Source organism: Anabrus simplex, chromosome 7 (assembly GCF_040414725.1).
Source record: "Anabrus simplex isolate iqAnaSimp1 chromosome 7, ASM4041472v1, whole genome shotgun sequence".
NCBI classification, from domain to species: domain Eukaryota; kingdom Metazoa; phylum Arthropoda; class Insecta; order Orthoptera; family Tettigoniidae; genus Anabrus; species Anabrus simplex.
Window position 1 is genome coordinate 162,401,807 of NC_090271.1, and position 15,267 is coordinate 162,417,073.

The 15,267-nt window shown below is 37.9% G+C and overlaps 1 protein-coding gene across 4 annotated transcripts in view; it reads right to left on the bottom strand.

Annotated features, from left to right (window-relative positions):
- Ent2 (Equilibrative nucleoside transporter 2) overlaps nucleotides 1–15,267 on the bottom strand; it is a 380,023-nt gene that overhangs the window by 297,874 nt on the left and 66,882 nt on the right. For all 4 annotated transcript variants that reach the window (XM_068228631.1, XM_068228632.1, XM_067151422.2 and 1 more), the window contains one exon: nucleotides 3,459–3,618. In XM_068228631.1, coding sequence (XP_068084732.1) covers nucleotides 3,459–3,618 — 160 coding nt within the window. The remainder of the gene's footprint in view (nucleotides 1–3,458; nucleotides 3,619–15,267) is intronic.

Here is a 15,267-nt window from a genome sequence, read left to right on the forward strand (position 1 = left end):
AAGTAGTAAAATTAGCGTGCAGTGTTGGTAAGGTACCTAGAGATTGGACAAAAGCAGTACTTGCACCTATCTATAAGCAAGGGAACAGGAAGGATTGCAACAACTATCGACGTATCTCATTGATTAGTATACCAGGCAAAGTATTCACGGGCATCTTGGAAGGGAGGGTGCGATGAGTCGTTGAGAGAAAGTTGGATGAAAACCAGTGTGGTTTCAGACCACAGAGGGGCTGTCAGGATCAGATTTTCAGTATGCGCCAGGTAACTGAAAAATGTTAAGAGAGGAATAGGCAGTTGTGTTTATGTTTCGTAGATCAAGAGAAAGCATATGACAAGGTACCGGGGGAAAAGATGTTTACTATACTGGGGGATTATGGAATTAAAGGTAGATTATTAAAATCAATCAAAGGCACTTATGTTGACAATTGGGCTTCAGTGAGAATTGATGGTAGAATGAGTTCTTGGTTGAGGGTACTTACAGGGGTTAGACAAGGCTGCAATCTTTCATCTTTGTTGTTTGTAGTTTACATGGATCATCTACTGAAAGGTATAAAATCGCAGGGAGGGATTCAGTTAGGTGGAAATGTAGTAAGCAGTTTGGCCTATGCTGACGACTTGGTCTTAATGGCAGACTATGCCGAAAGCCTGCAGTCTAATATCTTGGAACTTGAAAATAGGTGCAATGAGTATGGTATGAAAATTAGCCTCTCGAAGACTAAATGGATGCCAGTAGGTAAGAAATTCAACAGAATTGAATGTCCGATTGGTGATACAAAGCTAGAACAGGTCGATAATATCAAGTATTTAGGTTGTGTGTTCTCCCAGGATGGTAATATAGTAAGTGAGATTGAATCAAGGTGTAGCTCCCAGACGAAACTATCTTTACATGAGTCTGTTTTCAGACCAACTTTGCTTTACGGGAGCAAAAGCTGGGTGGACTCAGGATATCTTATTCATAAGTTAGAAGTAACAGACATGAAAGTAGCAAGAATGATTGCTGGTACAAACAGGTGGGAACAATGACAGGAGGGTACTCGGAATGAGGAGATAAAGGCTAATTTAGGAATGAACTCGATGGATGAAGCTGTACGCATAAACCGGCTTCGGTGGTGAGGTCATGTGAGGTGAATGGAGGAGGATAGGTTACCTAGGAGAATAATGGACTCTGCTATGGGGGGTAAGAGAAGTATAGGGAAACCAAGTCGACGATGGTTAGACTCTGTTTCTAATGATTTAAAGATAAGAGGTATAGAACTAAATGAAGCCACAACACTAGTTGCAAATCGAGGATTGTGGCGACGTTTAGTAAATTCTCAGAGGCTTGCAGACTGAACACTGAAAGGTATATCAGTCTATAATGATAATGTATGTATGTATGTATGTATGTATGTAGGCTAATGTAATAATGTATGTGGTGTCACCTGTACTACAAGGAGATTTTGGAATTACTCATCTCACATTAATTATATTTCTGTCTGTGGACTGAAAGCGAACTCCTTGAAGGCTTCATACATATATTTATTAATTAAACTGGCCTTTTCCTACAGCTTCTGCAGAGTGCTGTGATCTTGCGGTAGCGATCTACACTGGTCGCCCCTCATACATCTCACCGACCAATCAGTGCGCAGCACCTAAGCAAGCTGGTGAAGTTATCTTAGCAAGCAACGTCCAGCCGTGATGTGAATGGACTTTGTGAGTGGAAGCCACGGTGTGCAGACGAATTATGTGGTCTCCGACGATGATAGCGGTGGCTCGGAATATTGACCCGGGATAAAGGTCTTAAGTTGAGGGTTTTAAGACCCTAATTCATTTCTTGAGTTTTCTATTTGTCATCGTCCTACTCATATTGAATTAAGGTTTTTAATTGTGACCATGTGAATTGTGACCATGAACATGTCTGTGAGTATATTACAATCTGGCTTATTCTTCGCTGACTATTGGATTTATACATGTAAGTCCTTCAAGCCTAGTTAAATCTAACTTCAGCGATCATGAACTAAAATTGTTCTAGGAAATGACTTCATGGAAATCCAGTGCTTTAAAGTGATCTGGAACTAACTTTCTCCACGCAGCGGCTATTGAATGTTTGATAATGATTTAAAAGAAGTGAAAATGTAGTTGTAAAATTTTCAACAAGAAGTATGTCAAATTGATAATTATGTTATTGGTCGTAAAAAAACTGTGTAATTTTCTAGCTATCATAACACACCCACGAATAAGTTTTACTTGACAATGTAAATTAAGACTAAAGGTTTTCGCCTATGGAGGCTTAAAAACTACGTGAGGTTCCACAGGTGCATGGAAATTCTAGTTTCCTATATTTTATTTTATCTTTAAATGCACCTTATATTTAATTTTATCTGGTAATTTATAGCTTGGGTGGGTTTGATTTTTATTTGTTTTTCTCACATAATTGACCTGTGTTGTGGTCTTATTTTGTGATTGGTCGTTTAACTTGTTTTTGGTGTGTGTATTCGTTGCTATGATGATGGATTGTTTTTTAATGTGGGTTTGGCCCTGTTGGTTTCGCGAGCTGGTCATGTAACTACTTCCTGAATATAAATATTTTGCTAGTGAAGCTTGTACCAATCCTTTTTCCTCTTTCGATTTAATATATTTTCGGCAATTCCTGCGAGTTTCCCTTTACTTTCAAGTTATTCGGGTTCCTGAAGATAATTGTGAAGCTAGAATTTAATGCTCTTGAGAAAGCTCACTTATGCAAACCTCACTGAAACGTTGCTTATTAATTATTTTTCCCAAGGTTACCATCTTTCTCTTTTCTTAAGTTAGTCAAGAAAGACAGGCCCATGTAATTTAATCTTTGATTTGGCTTAATTTATTAATTTTCAATTTCAACTTAATTCCTTTGTTTATCCTTTAAGGGACGGTGACCATTTTGGTTATTTATGTTTTACTCATTCTTTTACTGATTTAAAGCTTTTGATTTTACTGAAAGTTGAGTTTTCTTTCATGGTCCTAAGCAATTCAATGCTGAAAAGGCTAAACCTTCTCCATGTCCTCTGAGTTTGATGGGGCCTCTTAATTGGTAAGTTCCTGGTTTTGTGCTTGTTTTGCCTTTGTTGTTTGTATTTCTGTCTTTGGTTTTCATTGCCCTTCTACCACCGGCTTAGAGGTAGTACCGGCCGGTGCATTTGTTGCTGACCGTTAGTGTAGCTGTGGGATATACTGTGCTGGCGGGTCAGTTAGAACCACACCCTGCTACCACATGGTAAGTGCATGTCAACAATAGGTACAACAGCTAGTTATTAATAAAATCAGGTTTTCAAACCTCAAAATAAATTGATGTCAGAAGTAGACGAAAAATAAAATTATACCCAGAATATTCAACAGGAAGCACAGGGTTAGAAAAGAGAATATATAGTCGTTGTCCATACCATTGCCCCACCATTGCTCTAAAACTACTACTACTACTACTGGCACAATAAAGGTCTAGTTCACCTGTCTGTGGGAGGATTCATCTCCATGTCCACTTGCTCCATAGTAACACTCTTGAAGTTGAGCTCATCATTGGGAAGGTTGGTTTCTTCCCATGCAGGAGTTAATCTTACTGGTTCTGAAGGTCTTTCAAATAAAGGTTGCTTTTCGTGGAAGTCCACATCTGAGGAACAATAAAAAATGAAGTAGTACATTATTAAAGATTACAGTTCTTTATATGTGCTCTTGAGGTATATACTGGTATAAAGTACACTACAAATTAATATATGTGAAGTTGTAATGTAAACACCTTCAAAACACATGTATACAGATGAAAGACAGTAGTACAAAAGTTAAAAGGGAAATTAGTTGCCCCTGAAATTAAGATTATGTTGCATGGTCACAAGAACAAAATGAAGGAGCTCTCCTGCATACACAAATACATCTTCATTATAAATGTTACATCTATCAGCATAGCAGAGGGAAAGACGTATCCACCTATGTCTCTCACACTCATGAACAACATAAGGGGTCTCTTTGCAACTAGTTCTGTGGCCAACACAGAACCTGGTTTCATCCATCAAGTTCATTCCTAACTGCTCAGCCTTTATCTTCTAATTCTAGGTACCTCTGGCCATTTCTCCCACTGGTTTGCACCAGCAATCATTCTCATTACCATCATATATGTTACTTTCAACTTTCAAACTATCCTGAGTCAACACAACTTTCATTCCTGAACAGCTAAATCCACCTGTGAACTTCCATCTGTTTGTTGGTTTTGGCCGGCCCCGTGGTGTAGGAGTAGCGTGCCTGTCTCTTACCCGAGGCCCCGGGTTTGACTCCTGGCCAGACCAGGGATTTTTACCTGAATCTGAGGGCTGGTTCAAGATCCACTCAGCCTACATGATTACAACTGAGGAGCTATCTGACTGTGAGATAGCGGCCTCGGTCTAGACACCCAAGAATAACGGCCGAGAGGATTCATCGTACTGACCTCAAGACACCTCGTAATCTGCAAGCCTTTGATCTGAGCAGCGGTCGCTTGGTAGGCCAAGGCCCTTCAGGGCTGTAGTGCCATGGGGTTAGGGGGTTGGCTAGTTTCGTCCTCCCAACTTCACATTTAATTCCCTTAGGTTTACATCAGTTCAGTCTTGGAAATGCTCATTATCATACAAGGACTCCCATTCCAAAACTCGCTAATTCCATTACTAAACAAAAAAATGAGTTACCTACTGCATTGGGTAACTAACAGGGCTAACTAATAAAATAATAATACTGTTCCAAAATGTGTCAAAACCTATTTTAACAGTGTTTTCAAATTCAGCAATCATTCCAGAACTCTAACTCCATCGCCGATATTGTTCCGAAACCTGCACTGCATTGGTATCTTGAAGCCACCAGCAGTGCCAATGCACTTCAAGTAGCCTATGCAGTGGCCTCCACGGTATGCACTAGCCTTGCGTTTTGGTAGGTATGCTAAGTACCAACTGACGAGCCCAACTTAGCACACGAGGGCGAAACGCAGGTAACCAAGAATGAGTTAGGTGGAAAATTTATAATGTCCAATAATGGACCATTATATTGGTAATATAAATTTACTCATTCAGGACAAATCTTTCATGTTCCCTATGGGAATCAACATTTATATCATTCGAGAGTGAACCGGGTAACTAAAAAAAATTGAAGTTCTCATGCACCGTCTATAGACGGGTGCAGCAGTGGTGGACCAGCTGTGTCAGCCCGTCTATAGACGGGCGTAGCACTCATTGGGTTAAAACAACATTTGACAAAAAACGGATTGTAACACAACTGTAACACTATCCCCAGTAGGGAAAGGACGAAAAAGAACAAGTGATCTGAGTAAATGGAAGAAAACATTTATAAAAATGACAAGGTATTGAAAAGACATCATCAGGCAGGATAACTGTCAGTGGAGAACCCCATTATAATACAAACAGGAGAGGAAAGATCTATGATGAAGAGGGAGGGTGACGGTTTGATGACTGCGCCCCTTAAGATATGCTACGAGGTGCAGTTCTGAATCCAGTGAAAGTTACGGACATCAAGAACTTACTGGCCAGTCATTTTGGTGAGAAGATTAATATTGTCAGTTTTTCAAAAACCTATTCAATGACATTGAAGACACAACACAAAGTGATACCTGTGACAGTGAAGAAAGTTTGCAAGGTGAGATGGTGGTGATTACAAGACGAGGACTTAAGAATCTAAGGTGTTTATTTCCAGCATTTGACATGCATTTAACTCTTTTTCAGGATCTGAAGTACCTGTATTCATCAGGGACCTTATTCTTGAAAATGGCATGAGTAAGCACACTGGTTTCTAAATACACTCGTAACAGAAACTCGGGAATCTGTTGCGCATTAAGCCTCCGTGGCTCAAATGGCAGCACACCAGCCTTTCATCGCTGCATTCCGTGGTTCAAATTCTGTTCACTCTATGCGAGATTTGTGGTGGACAAAATGGAGGCAGAACAGGTTTTTCTTTGGGTACTCAGGTTTTCCCTGTCATCTTTCATTCCAGCAACACTCTCCAATATCATTTCATCTGTCATTCATTAATCATTGACCCAGAGGAGTGCGACAGGCTTTGGCAGCCGGCACAATTCCTATCCTCGCTGCTAGATGGGGGCTTCATTCATTCCATCGAATGACTGGAAATAGGCTGTGGATTTTCATTTCATTTTTCCTGTCGCACAATGCGAGTGTTGAGTTGAAATATGTTAATGATGTTATTGGTTTACGTCCCACTAACTACTTTTATGGTTTTCGGATATCAAGGTGCCGGAATTCAGTCTAGCAGGAGTTCTTTTACATGCCAGTAAATCTACTGACATGAGGCTAACGTATTTGAGCACCTTCAAATACTACCAGACTGAGCCAAGAATGAACCTGTCAAGTTGGGGTCAGAAAGCCAGCACCTCAACCATCTGAGCCACTCAGCCCAACTCTTCACATATATATGCTGGTCAACTAGGGTGCACAGAAACAAGCACCACTGACAAATTTCCTTTCTTGGTAGATTTTCTTTCTGTGATCATTTTGCCTTTCCATCAGAGTTTCTCCTTAACAGTGAGGTGAAACCCATAACTATGGGTAATCCATAATTGTTAGCACACATTAAAAGCTTTTAAAACACTGGGCATTCTAAAAGGAACATTAAGAAGGTAAGAGTTATTGTCGTTCAAATGTACAGTATAGTATTTTTATAATTTAAATTTTAGTTTAATGAGAACAAGGCAATTACAAATTAATGGGGGAAAGTTATTATCTACAAACATTTAAATTAATTATCAAAGTTGAGAACTGGGGTTACATTATCACTCACTCTATCTCTCTCAAAATACTACCCGCTGCATATGACTCGTGTCGTATCTACATATCAGTCTTGCTTGATAATTTCAATCGGATCTAGTCTTAATTTTGATGTGACAAGTTATTTCCCTGTGTTTTCCCTGTATATTTTCTGCATTGTTATATCCCTGTGTATTCTCTGTTTTCCCAGAGAACAGATACCTTGATTTCCTACAAAACAAATTCAACAAGTCCTGAGTGTCAGATGTATCCTATGATTCTATATCTTCGTTAACATCAAATTTAGCCAAACTGATCTCCTCTCAGCAATTCAGTTCAGTGTCACTTCATTCGAGATTCTATCTACCCATCAGCATTCTTCTGTAATACCACATTTCAAAAGCTTCTATTCTCTTTCTTTCTGAGCCAGTTATCATCCATGTTTCACTTCCATGCAATGCCATGTTCCATACAAAAATCTTCAAAAACAACTTTCTAATACCCATATCAATGTTCAAAGTGAGCAAATTTTGTTTCTTAAGAAAGGCCTTCCTGCATCTTATGTCCTCCTTACTTTTGCCATTATTACTTATGCTATTACCCAAGTAACAATATTCATCTACTTCCTGTAAGACTTCATTTCCTAATCTAATATTTCCTGCATCACCAGACTTTGTTCGACTGCACTCCATTATTTTCATTTTGGATTTATTGATTGTCATCTTGTACTCCTTCTCCAAGACTCTGTCCATACCATTCAGCTAATTCTCCACATCTGCACATTCAGATAAAATAATATCATTGGCAGAGTTTTGATTTCTTCTCCGTGGATTGGGATTCTCTTTCCAAATTCCTCTTTGATTTCCTTTACCTCCTGTTCTATATAAACACTAAAAAGGAGAGGGGACCAACTGCAGCCTTGCCTTACTCCTTTCTGGATTGCTGCTTCTTTTTCAAAGTTCTCAATTCTTATAACTGCACTGATATTTGTACAAACTGAAGATAATTATACTTCTTTCATGGTATCTGATTCCAATCACCTTCAGAATCTCAAATAGTTTGGTCCAAGCAACATTACCGAATGCCTTTTCTAGATCTACAAACACCATGTAAATGGGCTTGTCCTCCTTAATTCGATTCTCCAAGATCAGCCGTAATGTCAGGATTGCTTCTCATGTTCCCACATTTCAATGTTCTGCCAACTCAAATTCAACTTATCTTACCATTCTTCTGTAAATAATACGTGTTAAAATTTTGTAAGCGTGAGATACTGAACTCATGCCGAGGCTGTACCTTGATTACGGTCACGGCCACTTCCTTCCCACTCCTATCTCATCGTCAGAAGATATAGATGTTGATTCCCATTGGGAATCTGAAATATTTGTCCCAAATGAGTAAATTTATAATACCAATATAAATGGTCCATTATTGGACATTATAAATTTTCCAGCTAACTCATTCCTGGTTGCCAGCATTTCGCCCCGTGTGCTAGGTTGGGCTCGTCAGTTGGTACCTAGCACACCTACCAAGAAGCATGGCTAGTGCATACCGAGGCCACTGCGTAGGCAACTTGAAGCCACCAGCAGTGCCAATGCACTATGAGAGACTTTGTCTCACTACCAAAAATTGATGGCTGCTTGGCCATCAGAAGATATAGATGTTGATTCCCACTCTGGTTTAATGCCATAAAACCTTACTTAATACAGCACAGGACATCACGACTGATCTTTTAATGTAAACAACAGGATTTTATATACGGCAAGCTGTAATCTCTACACTTCCTTCCAAGCCTCAACTGAATCTAAACTACTTCAATGTTTTGCCTTTTAGAGATGTAGTGTTTCTTATCCTTCGTGTATATATGGTGACCAAAATCATTTAAACGAGATATTGGTATTTTAAAGTGTAACTCATATCACAATTCAAGCCATTGAGTTTTTAATGTAATGAACAGTTATGGACAATAAGGCTTAATTATAGTAGTCAAACTGAAGAATCAAGAAACAGTGCAGGCCATAAACTCAAAAATTTACAAACATGAAAGTGTTTTACATATATGTTGTTATTATTTTATGCATACTTATAAGTTAGTTTTAAGTTCAGGAATATCCACTTCTCATAGATGTGCACTCACACATGTCCCATAGATAAATGATGACCTATACTTAACTTCCAATTTGACGAATGCCCTACTCATGAGTACAACCTGACATGTTACCGTCACATGATACTCCTTTCTAGATAAGGTAATGTTTGCAATTGCACGATGATTTATATGTATGTGTGTGTTCAGCTTAGGATGACCCGCTAGGGTCATAACCGGTCCTGTATTTTTAATAATAATAAGCAAGTATTGATTAGGTGGAATTCTTCTCCTCTTTGCATTTGTGTTAATCATCAATATGGATATGAAGCTCACAGATTACGATCTAATAGATTCTCTCGACAAGTGAGTCGCCAAGGCCATTCAGATAGCCCAAGAATTGTTTTCAGATATGGAAATGGAGGGAAAACTAGCATACATCAAGGCAAATTTCCATTCATTGTCGACTATTACACATCTTCAGGAGAGAGGCATGGCTCTTGAAATAATTATCAATTTAGTCAGAACGTCCGCAGACAAATTAAAATGCATTCGTGGTGATTCTGGTTTGCCAGTGTCAAACTGAAATGTGTTCTCAACAAGAATTTGGGCTTTAATGTTTTATGCTCCATCTCTCGAGTATTGACGGGTGAAGATTTTAGCATCACTGGAATTGAAGAGGAACTTCCATCCAACCAGTGACATTGAAAGGAGCTTCTCAAAGTACAAGAACATGCTGGCCGACAACCGCTGTACTTTTTCCTGGGAGAATCTCTGAACGGTCACTATCATCTACTGTAAATGTCTGCTCCATGGTTAAATGGTTAGTGTGCTGGACTTTGGTCACAGGGGTCCCGGGTTCGATTCCCGGCAGGGTCGGGAATTTTAACCATCATTGGTTAATTTCGCTGGCACAGGGGCTGGATGTATGTGTTGTTTTCATCATCATTTCATCCTCATCACAATGCGCAGGTCACCTACGAGCGTCAAATCGGAAGACCTGCACCTGGCGAGCTGAACATATCCTCGGACACTCCCAGCACTAAAAGCCATACGCCATTTCATTTCATCTACTGTAATGCGTAATGAGGTAATACTATATATCACCCTTTAAATGCACATTTTTCTTGTACACTATAATCCAATAATTCATTAGATTATCTTCCGGTAATTTTTTTTTTATTTTATTAGGCTATGTTCTTTAAATGTTCCCGACTTAAAGGACAACATAATAGAAAAAATTCTTGAAAGAGACAGGGGCGAAGCGTCAGGGGAGACAGGGTAGACAGCGTGTACCCTTAACATTTTGTGAAAGAAATATTGTCTAGTTAATTCAATTATTTAGAACATTAATTATTTCCAGATTCGTGACATTATTGTATTCTCCGCCTTTCTTATTTTCGTCTCACTTCGGCAATGCTAAGGCTCGCGTTAGTTACACGAAGCACGTAGGCGAAAGTAAACGCTGTCCATTCTGTGTATTTTCCCTTTGATTTTCAAAGCTTTCAGATAGAGCAACACTAACGCTATCTGTAGGTGCTGACTGTAGAACTATGACTTTTCTATAGCGAGATGTCTCCGCCCAGTAGACAGACTTACCAGCGTCTCTTCTTGCTCTCATTGGCTAGTATTTGGATCTCTCTTATGAAGGTGCTCTTATTAGCTACCATCTTAGATATGATTTTAATGTTATTAATTTGAATTTACTTTATTATAAGACACATCTAAAAAAATTAATAATATTTAAATACGAAATATAGTAAACTTACACCTAATAAATGAATGGCAGCATGAAAACCCTTCAAGTACGTGTATTTTCTTGGCCGCCAATATTAGTTGCGGTATTATAACCCCAACAACTATTGGCTTCCAGTCTTAATAAGCTACATTAGAGTACGCATACGGAAAAAATTGCTTAACTTGATGATGTATATTCCGTTAAAGTCAGTTTCTAGTGAACGCGCTATGAGTGCATTCAAATGAATTAAAACGTATTTAAGGAATTGGATGACCAACCAGAGACTGTCTAACTCAGGAACTCTAGCTATAAAGAAGAAATTTCTGTGGAATTTTAGCAAGATGTCTGACTTCAAGACGAGAGTAATAGATATATTTGCCGAAATGAAGGACAGGCGGATTAAACTCATTTACAAGAATATTGTTTAAGGTGACTTGTACGAACAACTATTTATTTCTTATTTATCTTATTAAATCTACATAACAATGAAATATACTGCTATTTTTATTCTAAAAGTATGTTGTTATTTCACAACTCCCGCGGCCTATTTCGTCTAAATTTAAAAATAAAGCAAGTGCACGTAGGGTTATAGGTTGTTATAGGGTTTGTCTTATTTTCAGAGTCATTATTATAACTTAACACTGAATACAGATGTATGCGTCGATAACATAATTCCATATAATAATATGATTAAAACAGTTTAAAGAAAAGAAATCTCTGTCTACCCTCTTACTTCGTTCGCGCTTCGCCACTGGAAAGAGAAACTAAATTTGCAGTATTAAACAATGGGCTGAAATGTTAACCAGTATATAGTGTAGATCTTGTAACAATAGACGCTGTATCTCTAGCCATACGCTAAATAAATATAATCTTCATCGAAGTATGAAACTGGATTGGAAATTTATGTCAGTATAGAATGACACAGTCCGTTTGCATTTGTCTGTGTGTTAAAATTATGTCAACAACATAAATATAGGCTATACCAACTTGATTAGTAAATTGATAGTAAAATTTCATTTAAAATTTATGTCATTTTTTAAATATTTCAGATGATTTTACTGGGTATTTGCCATCATTTTTTAATCACTTTTTAAACATTTTTAGGTCATCAAAATCCTGGCCCTTCATTTAACACATGAGTAAATTTAAATGGGACCTGGAACAAGATGCAAATAAACAAGGCTAAAACCAAAATCCTTGTTGCAAGTAGGTCTTTCTTAAGAAACTACACTTGCTCACTCTGGAGGGAGAACACCAACCAGATTATGGAAGACTTAGGCTGCTGGATGTTCACAGAGCTGAAAAAACTAGCTGAAAATTGCACAACATGGGAAACTGCCACCAGCCAATCTTAGGATTGTAAACTAAACAGAGAGAGATACTGTCTAGACTTATAATTATCATTACTACAATGGTGTAGGACTTTTATAAAAGTATGTTGTATTTTCTTTTTATAAATTGCTTTACACAGCACCGACAGATAGGTCTTATGGCGACAATGGGATAAGTAAATGCTAGTAATGGGAAGGACGCAACTGTAGCCTTATTTAGGGTACAATTGCAGCATCTGCCTGGTGTGAAAATGGGAAACCACAGAAAACCATCTTCAGGGCTGCCGACAGTGCAGTTCGAACCCACTATCTCCTGAATGCAAGCTGATGGCTACGTGATCCAAACCGTGCAGCAACTTGCTCGGTGAAAGTTAATGTAATTAGCTAATCGAAACCGACTTTCAACCTATTAGGTCGTGTTACGTACATTTAGTACGTGTTGAAGAGATGTTAAGTACAGAACAAAAATGGCCAACCAGACACCAGTGGGATCCGAACCCACAACCTCCCGGTTTCGATTACAATGCGGTCGTGAAAATTCAATATTCATTAATTAGCTAACTTTCAAGTATTTATTTTCAATTTTATTTCAGAATTTAAAAACTGCTTACTAGTACTGTATATTTAATTTCACAGAAAATATGACATAGTACCTTTGTGAAGTAAACCCTGTGTTATCATTGTCAACATTACTTATCCACAGACAAATCACAATCCTTAGCTTCATACCCTGTGTTATCAATGTCAACATTACTTATCCACAGACAAATCACAATCCTCAGCTTCATACAAATTTGTTGATTTAGAATGTTGAGAGACCACTATATTTTTCAGAAGAGTGCTTATCATTTTAAAGAACTTTAGGCATTCACGATCCTCGTAAAATGTTTTCTGAATTGACGACAGTTTTTCTCTTTGGTCCACAAACTGTTCATCTGTGAGAAAACCCCCTCAATGGGAGCATTTGACCCAGGCAAACAAGCAGAAGGATACTTTATCATTCTTACTGCCGAAAGTGTGCAAAACCAGACCAGAGAGGGCAGGAATTTAAAAATTTTGCCTTAGATATTTTGGCTCCTTTAGTGAAAAAGAAGTAACAATCCAGAAAGCAGTGAGGCAAGGCCACAGTTTGTCCCCCTTCCTTTTCAATGTTTGTATAGAACAGGCACTAAAGGAAATCAAAGAGGAATTTGGAAAGAGAATTAAAATCCAAGGAGAGGAAATCAAAACCCTGAGAGTTGCCAATTATATTGTAATTTTATCCGAGTCTGCAGGAGATCTGGAGAAATTACTGAATGGTACGCACACAGTCTTGGGGAAGTAGTACAAGCTGAAAATAAATAAATCCAAAACAAAAGTAATGGAGTGCAGCTGAATGAAGTCAGGTGATACAGGAATACTAGACTAGGAAATGAAGTCTTAAAGGAAATAGATTAATATTGTTACTTGGGTAGTAAAATAACTAACGATGACAAAAGTGAGGAGGACATGAAATGTAGACTAGTACAAGCAAGGAAGGCCTTTCTTAAGAAACTAAATTTACTCACTCTGAACATTGATATAGGAATTAAAAACATGTTCTTGAGGACTTTTGTCTGAAGCGTGACATTGTATGGATGTGAAATATGAATAACCAACTCAGAAAGAGGATACATGCTTTTGAAATGTGGTGTTACAGAAGAGTGCTAAAGGTGAAGTGGGAAGATTGAATCACAAATGAAGAGATACTGAGTCGAATTGGAGAGAGAGTGATATGGCTAAATTTGACAATAAAAAGGGATAGAATGAAAGGGCACATGTTAAGACACCCAGGATTATTGAGTTTGTTTTTGAGGGAGGTGTAGACTGTAAGAATGGTAAGGGTAAACCCAGGTAGGAATATGGCAATCAGATTAGAGTAGATGTAGGATGTAGTAATTACGTAGAATGAAAAGGTTAGCACACGATAGGGTGACGTGGAGAGCTGTATCAAATGGGTTATGGACTGATGAATCAAGCAACAATGAAAAACAGCACTTGCACATTTTGCATCCCAGATATGACTCTGTTGGGCCACCAGGACAAAGTTCCTAAAAACAAGATTGTCCTGGGTAAAACACGACATATGGGGTCCGTACATTAAACTGTTCTAGTCAGAAAAGCAGTGGCAAACTACCTCACTCAACATATGCCTCGTTATGGTGCTGCGATTTTTCTGGTTTCCTCACAACCACTTTTGGTGAATCTATCTGAGGATCCAACCAGCCTCTGGGCTGAAGACTTAGCAGATGGAAGCCCTTCTAGTGAAGTATACTTTCATAGGAAGCACAGGAGGAATAGATTTATTGTGACACAAATTTACTCAAGCTAACAAAGCCTTTCTTTCCTCAAAAGATCCATTAATGAACTGAATTTATGGATTGTAATTGAAATAAATAGCCACACTAACAAGAGAGACTTTGATAACCAACAAATTACATAAGTGCATATTTGTTTTTTGACATCTGAATGTATTTAACATATTATATTTTTAATTAGTGGTAAAAGGCAGAGAAAGAGGAAAGGCCAACCATTACAGCAGACCTTCTAAAGGTGCTAGTGACAACACTATGATACTGTTGATGGACGATGAAACCGCACCCACATTCTTCCCAGACAGGGTTCCACATCAATTTGGCTGGCCTGTTGTTGAGGTGAATCACTTGATTGAGTCTGATTGGATGTAATTTAGATGTGCTGTTATGTGGGCTGTAGGAGAGAACGTAATATGGACCAGTCTTCAAACTAAAAAGACTTTAAAGGGAAGAATCAGAAACTGACAATGAAGAAAATGTCAATAACATGACTGTTGAATTAAAACTTATTCCAATTTAAGAAAAGAAGGAGAGCAAGTCCGAAAAACTGTGCGTCTGGGAACGTTAAAAATGAATGCACTGCCTGAACTATTTGTCCCATTAAAATGGGAGTCATACACATCTACTTAGAATTCAGTTTTCTACAAAAAAAAATACCCACTTTCTTCCTTACTATATCAGTCTTCGAGGAAAAAATAACTTCCTGTATTTTGGCACATGCTTTATCTGATAAAAAACAAAATAATGAGTAAATAGTTACTTGTATCAAAAAAAAGGAGTAAGTTATACATGCAGTATTTAGAATTCAGAAAACAAAATGAATAAACTGTTACTCGTATTTTTAAAAAAAGGGAGTAAGTTATAACTTACATGCAGTAATTAAAATTTCTATTTTCTACACAAAATAAGTATTTTCTCCATAAACCTAGCAGTTTTCCAGGGAAAATGTTTTTAGGTCTTTTTAAAGTATACTTCATGCAATATAAACTAAAATGTTAATTGTATTAAGCAAGAACATGCATGCAGGATTTAGAAAA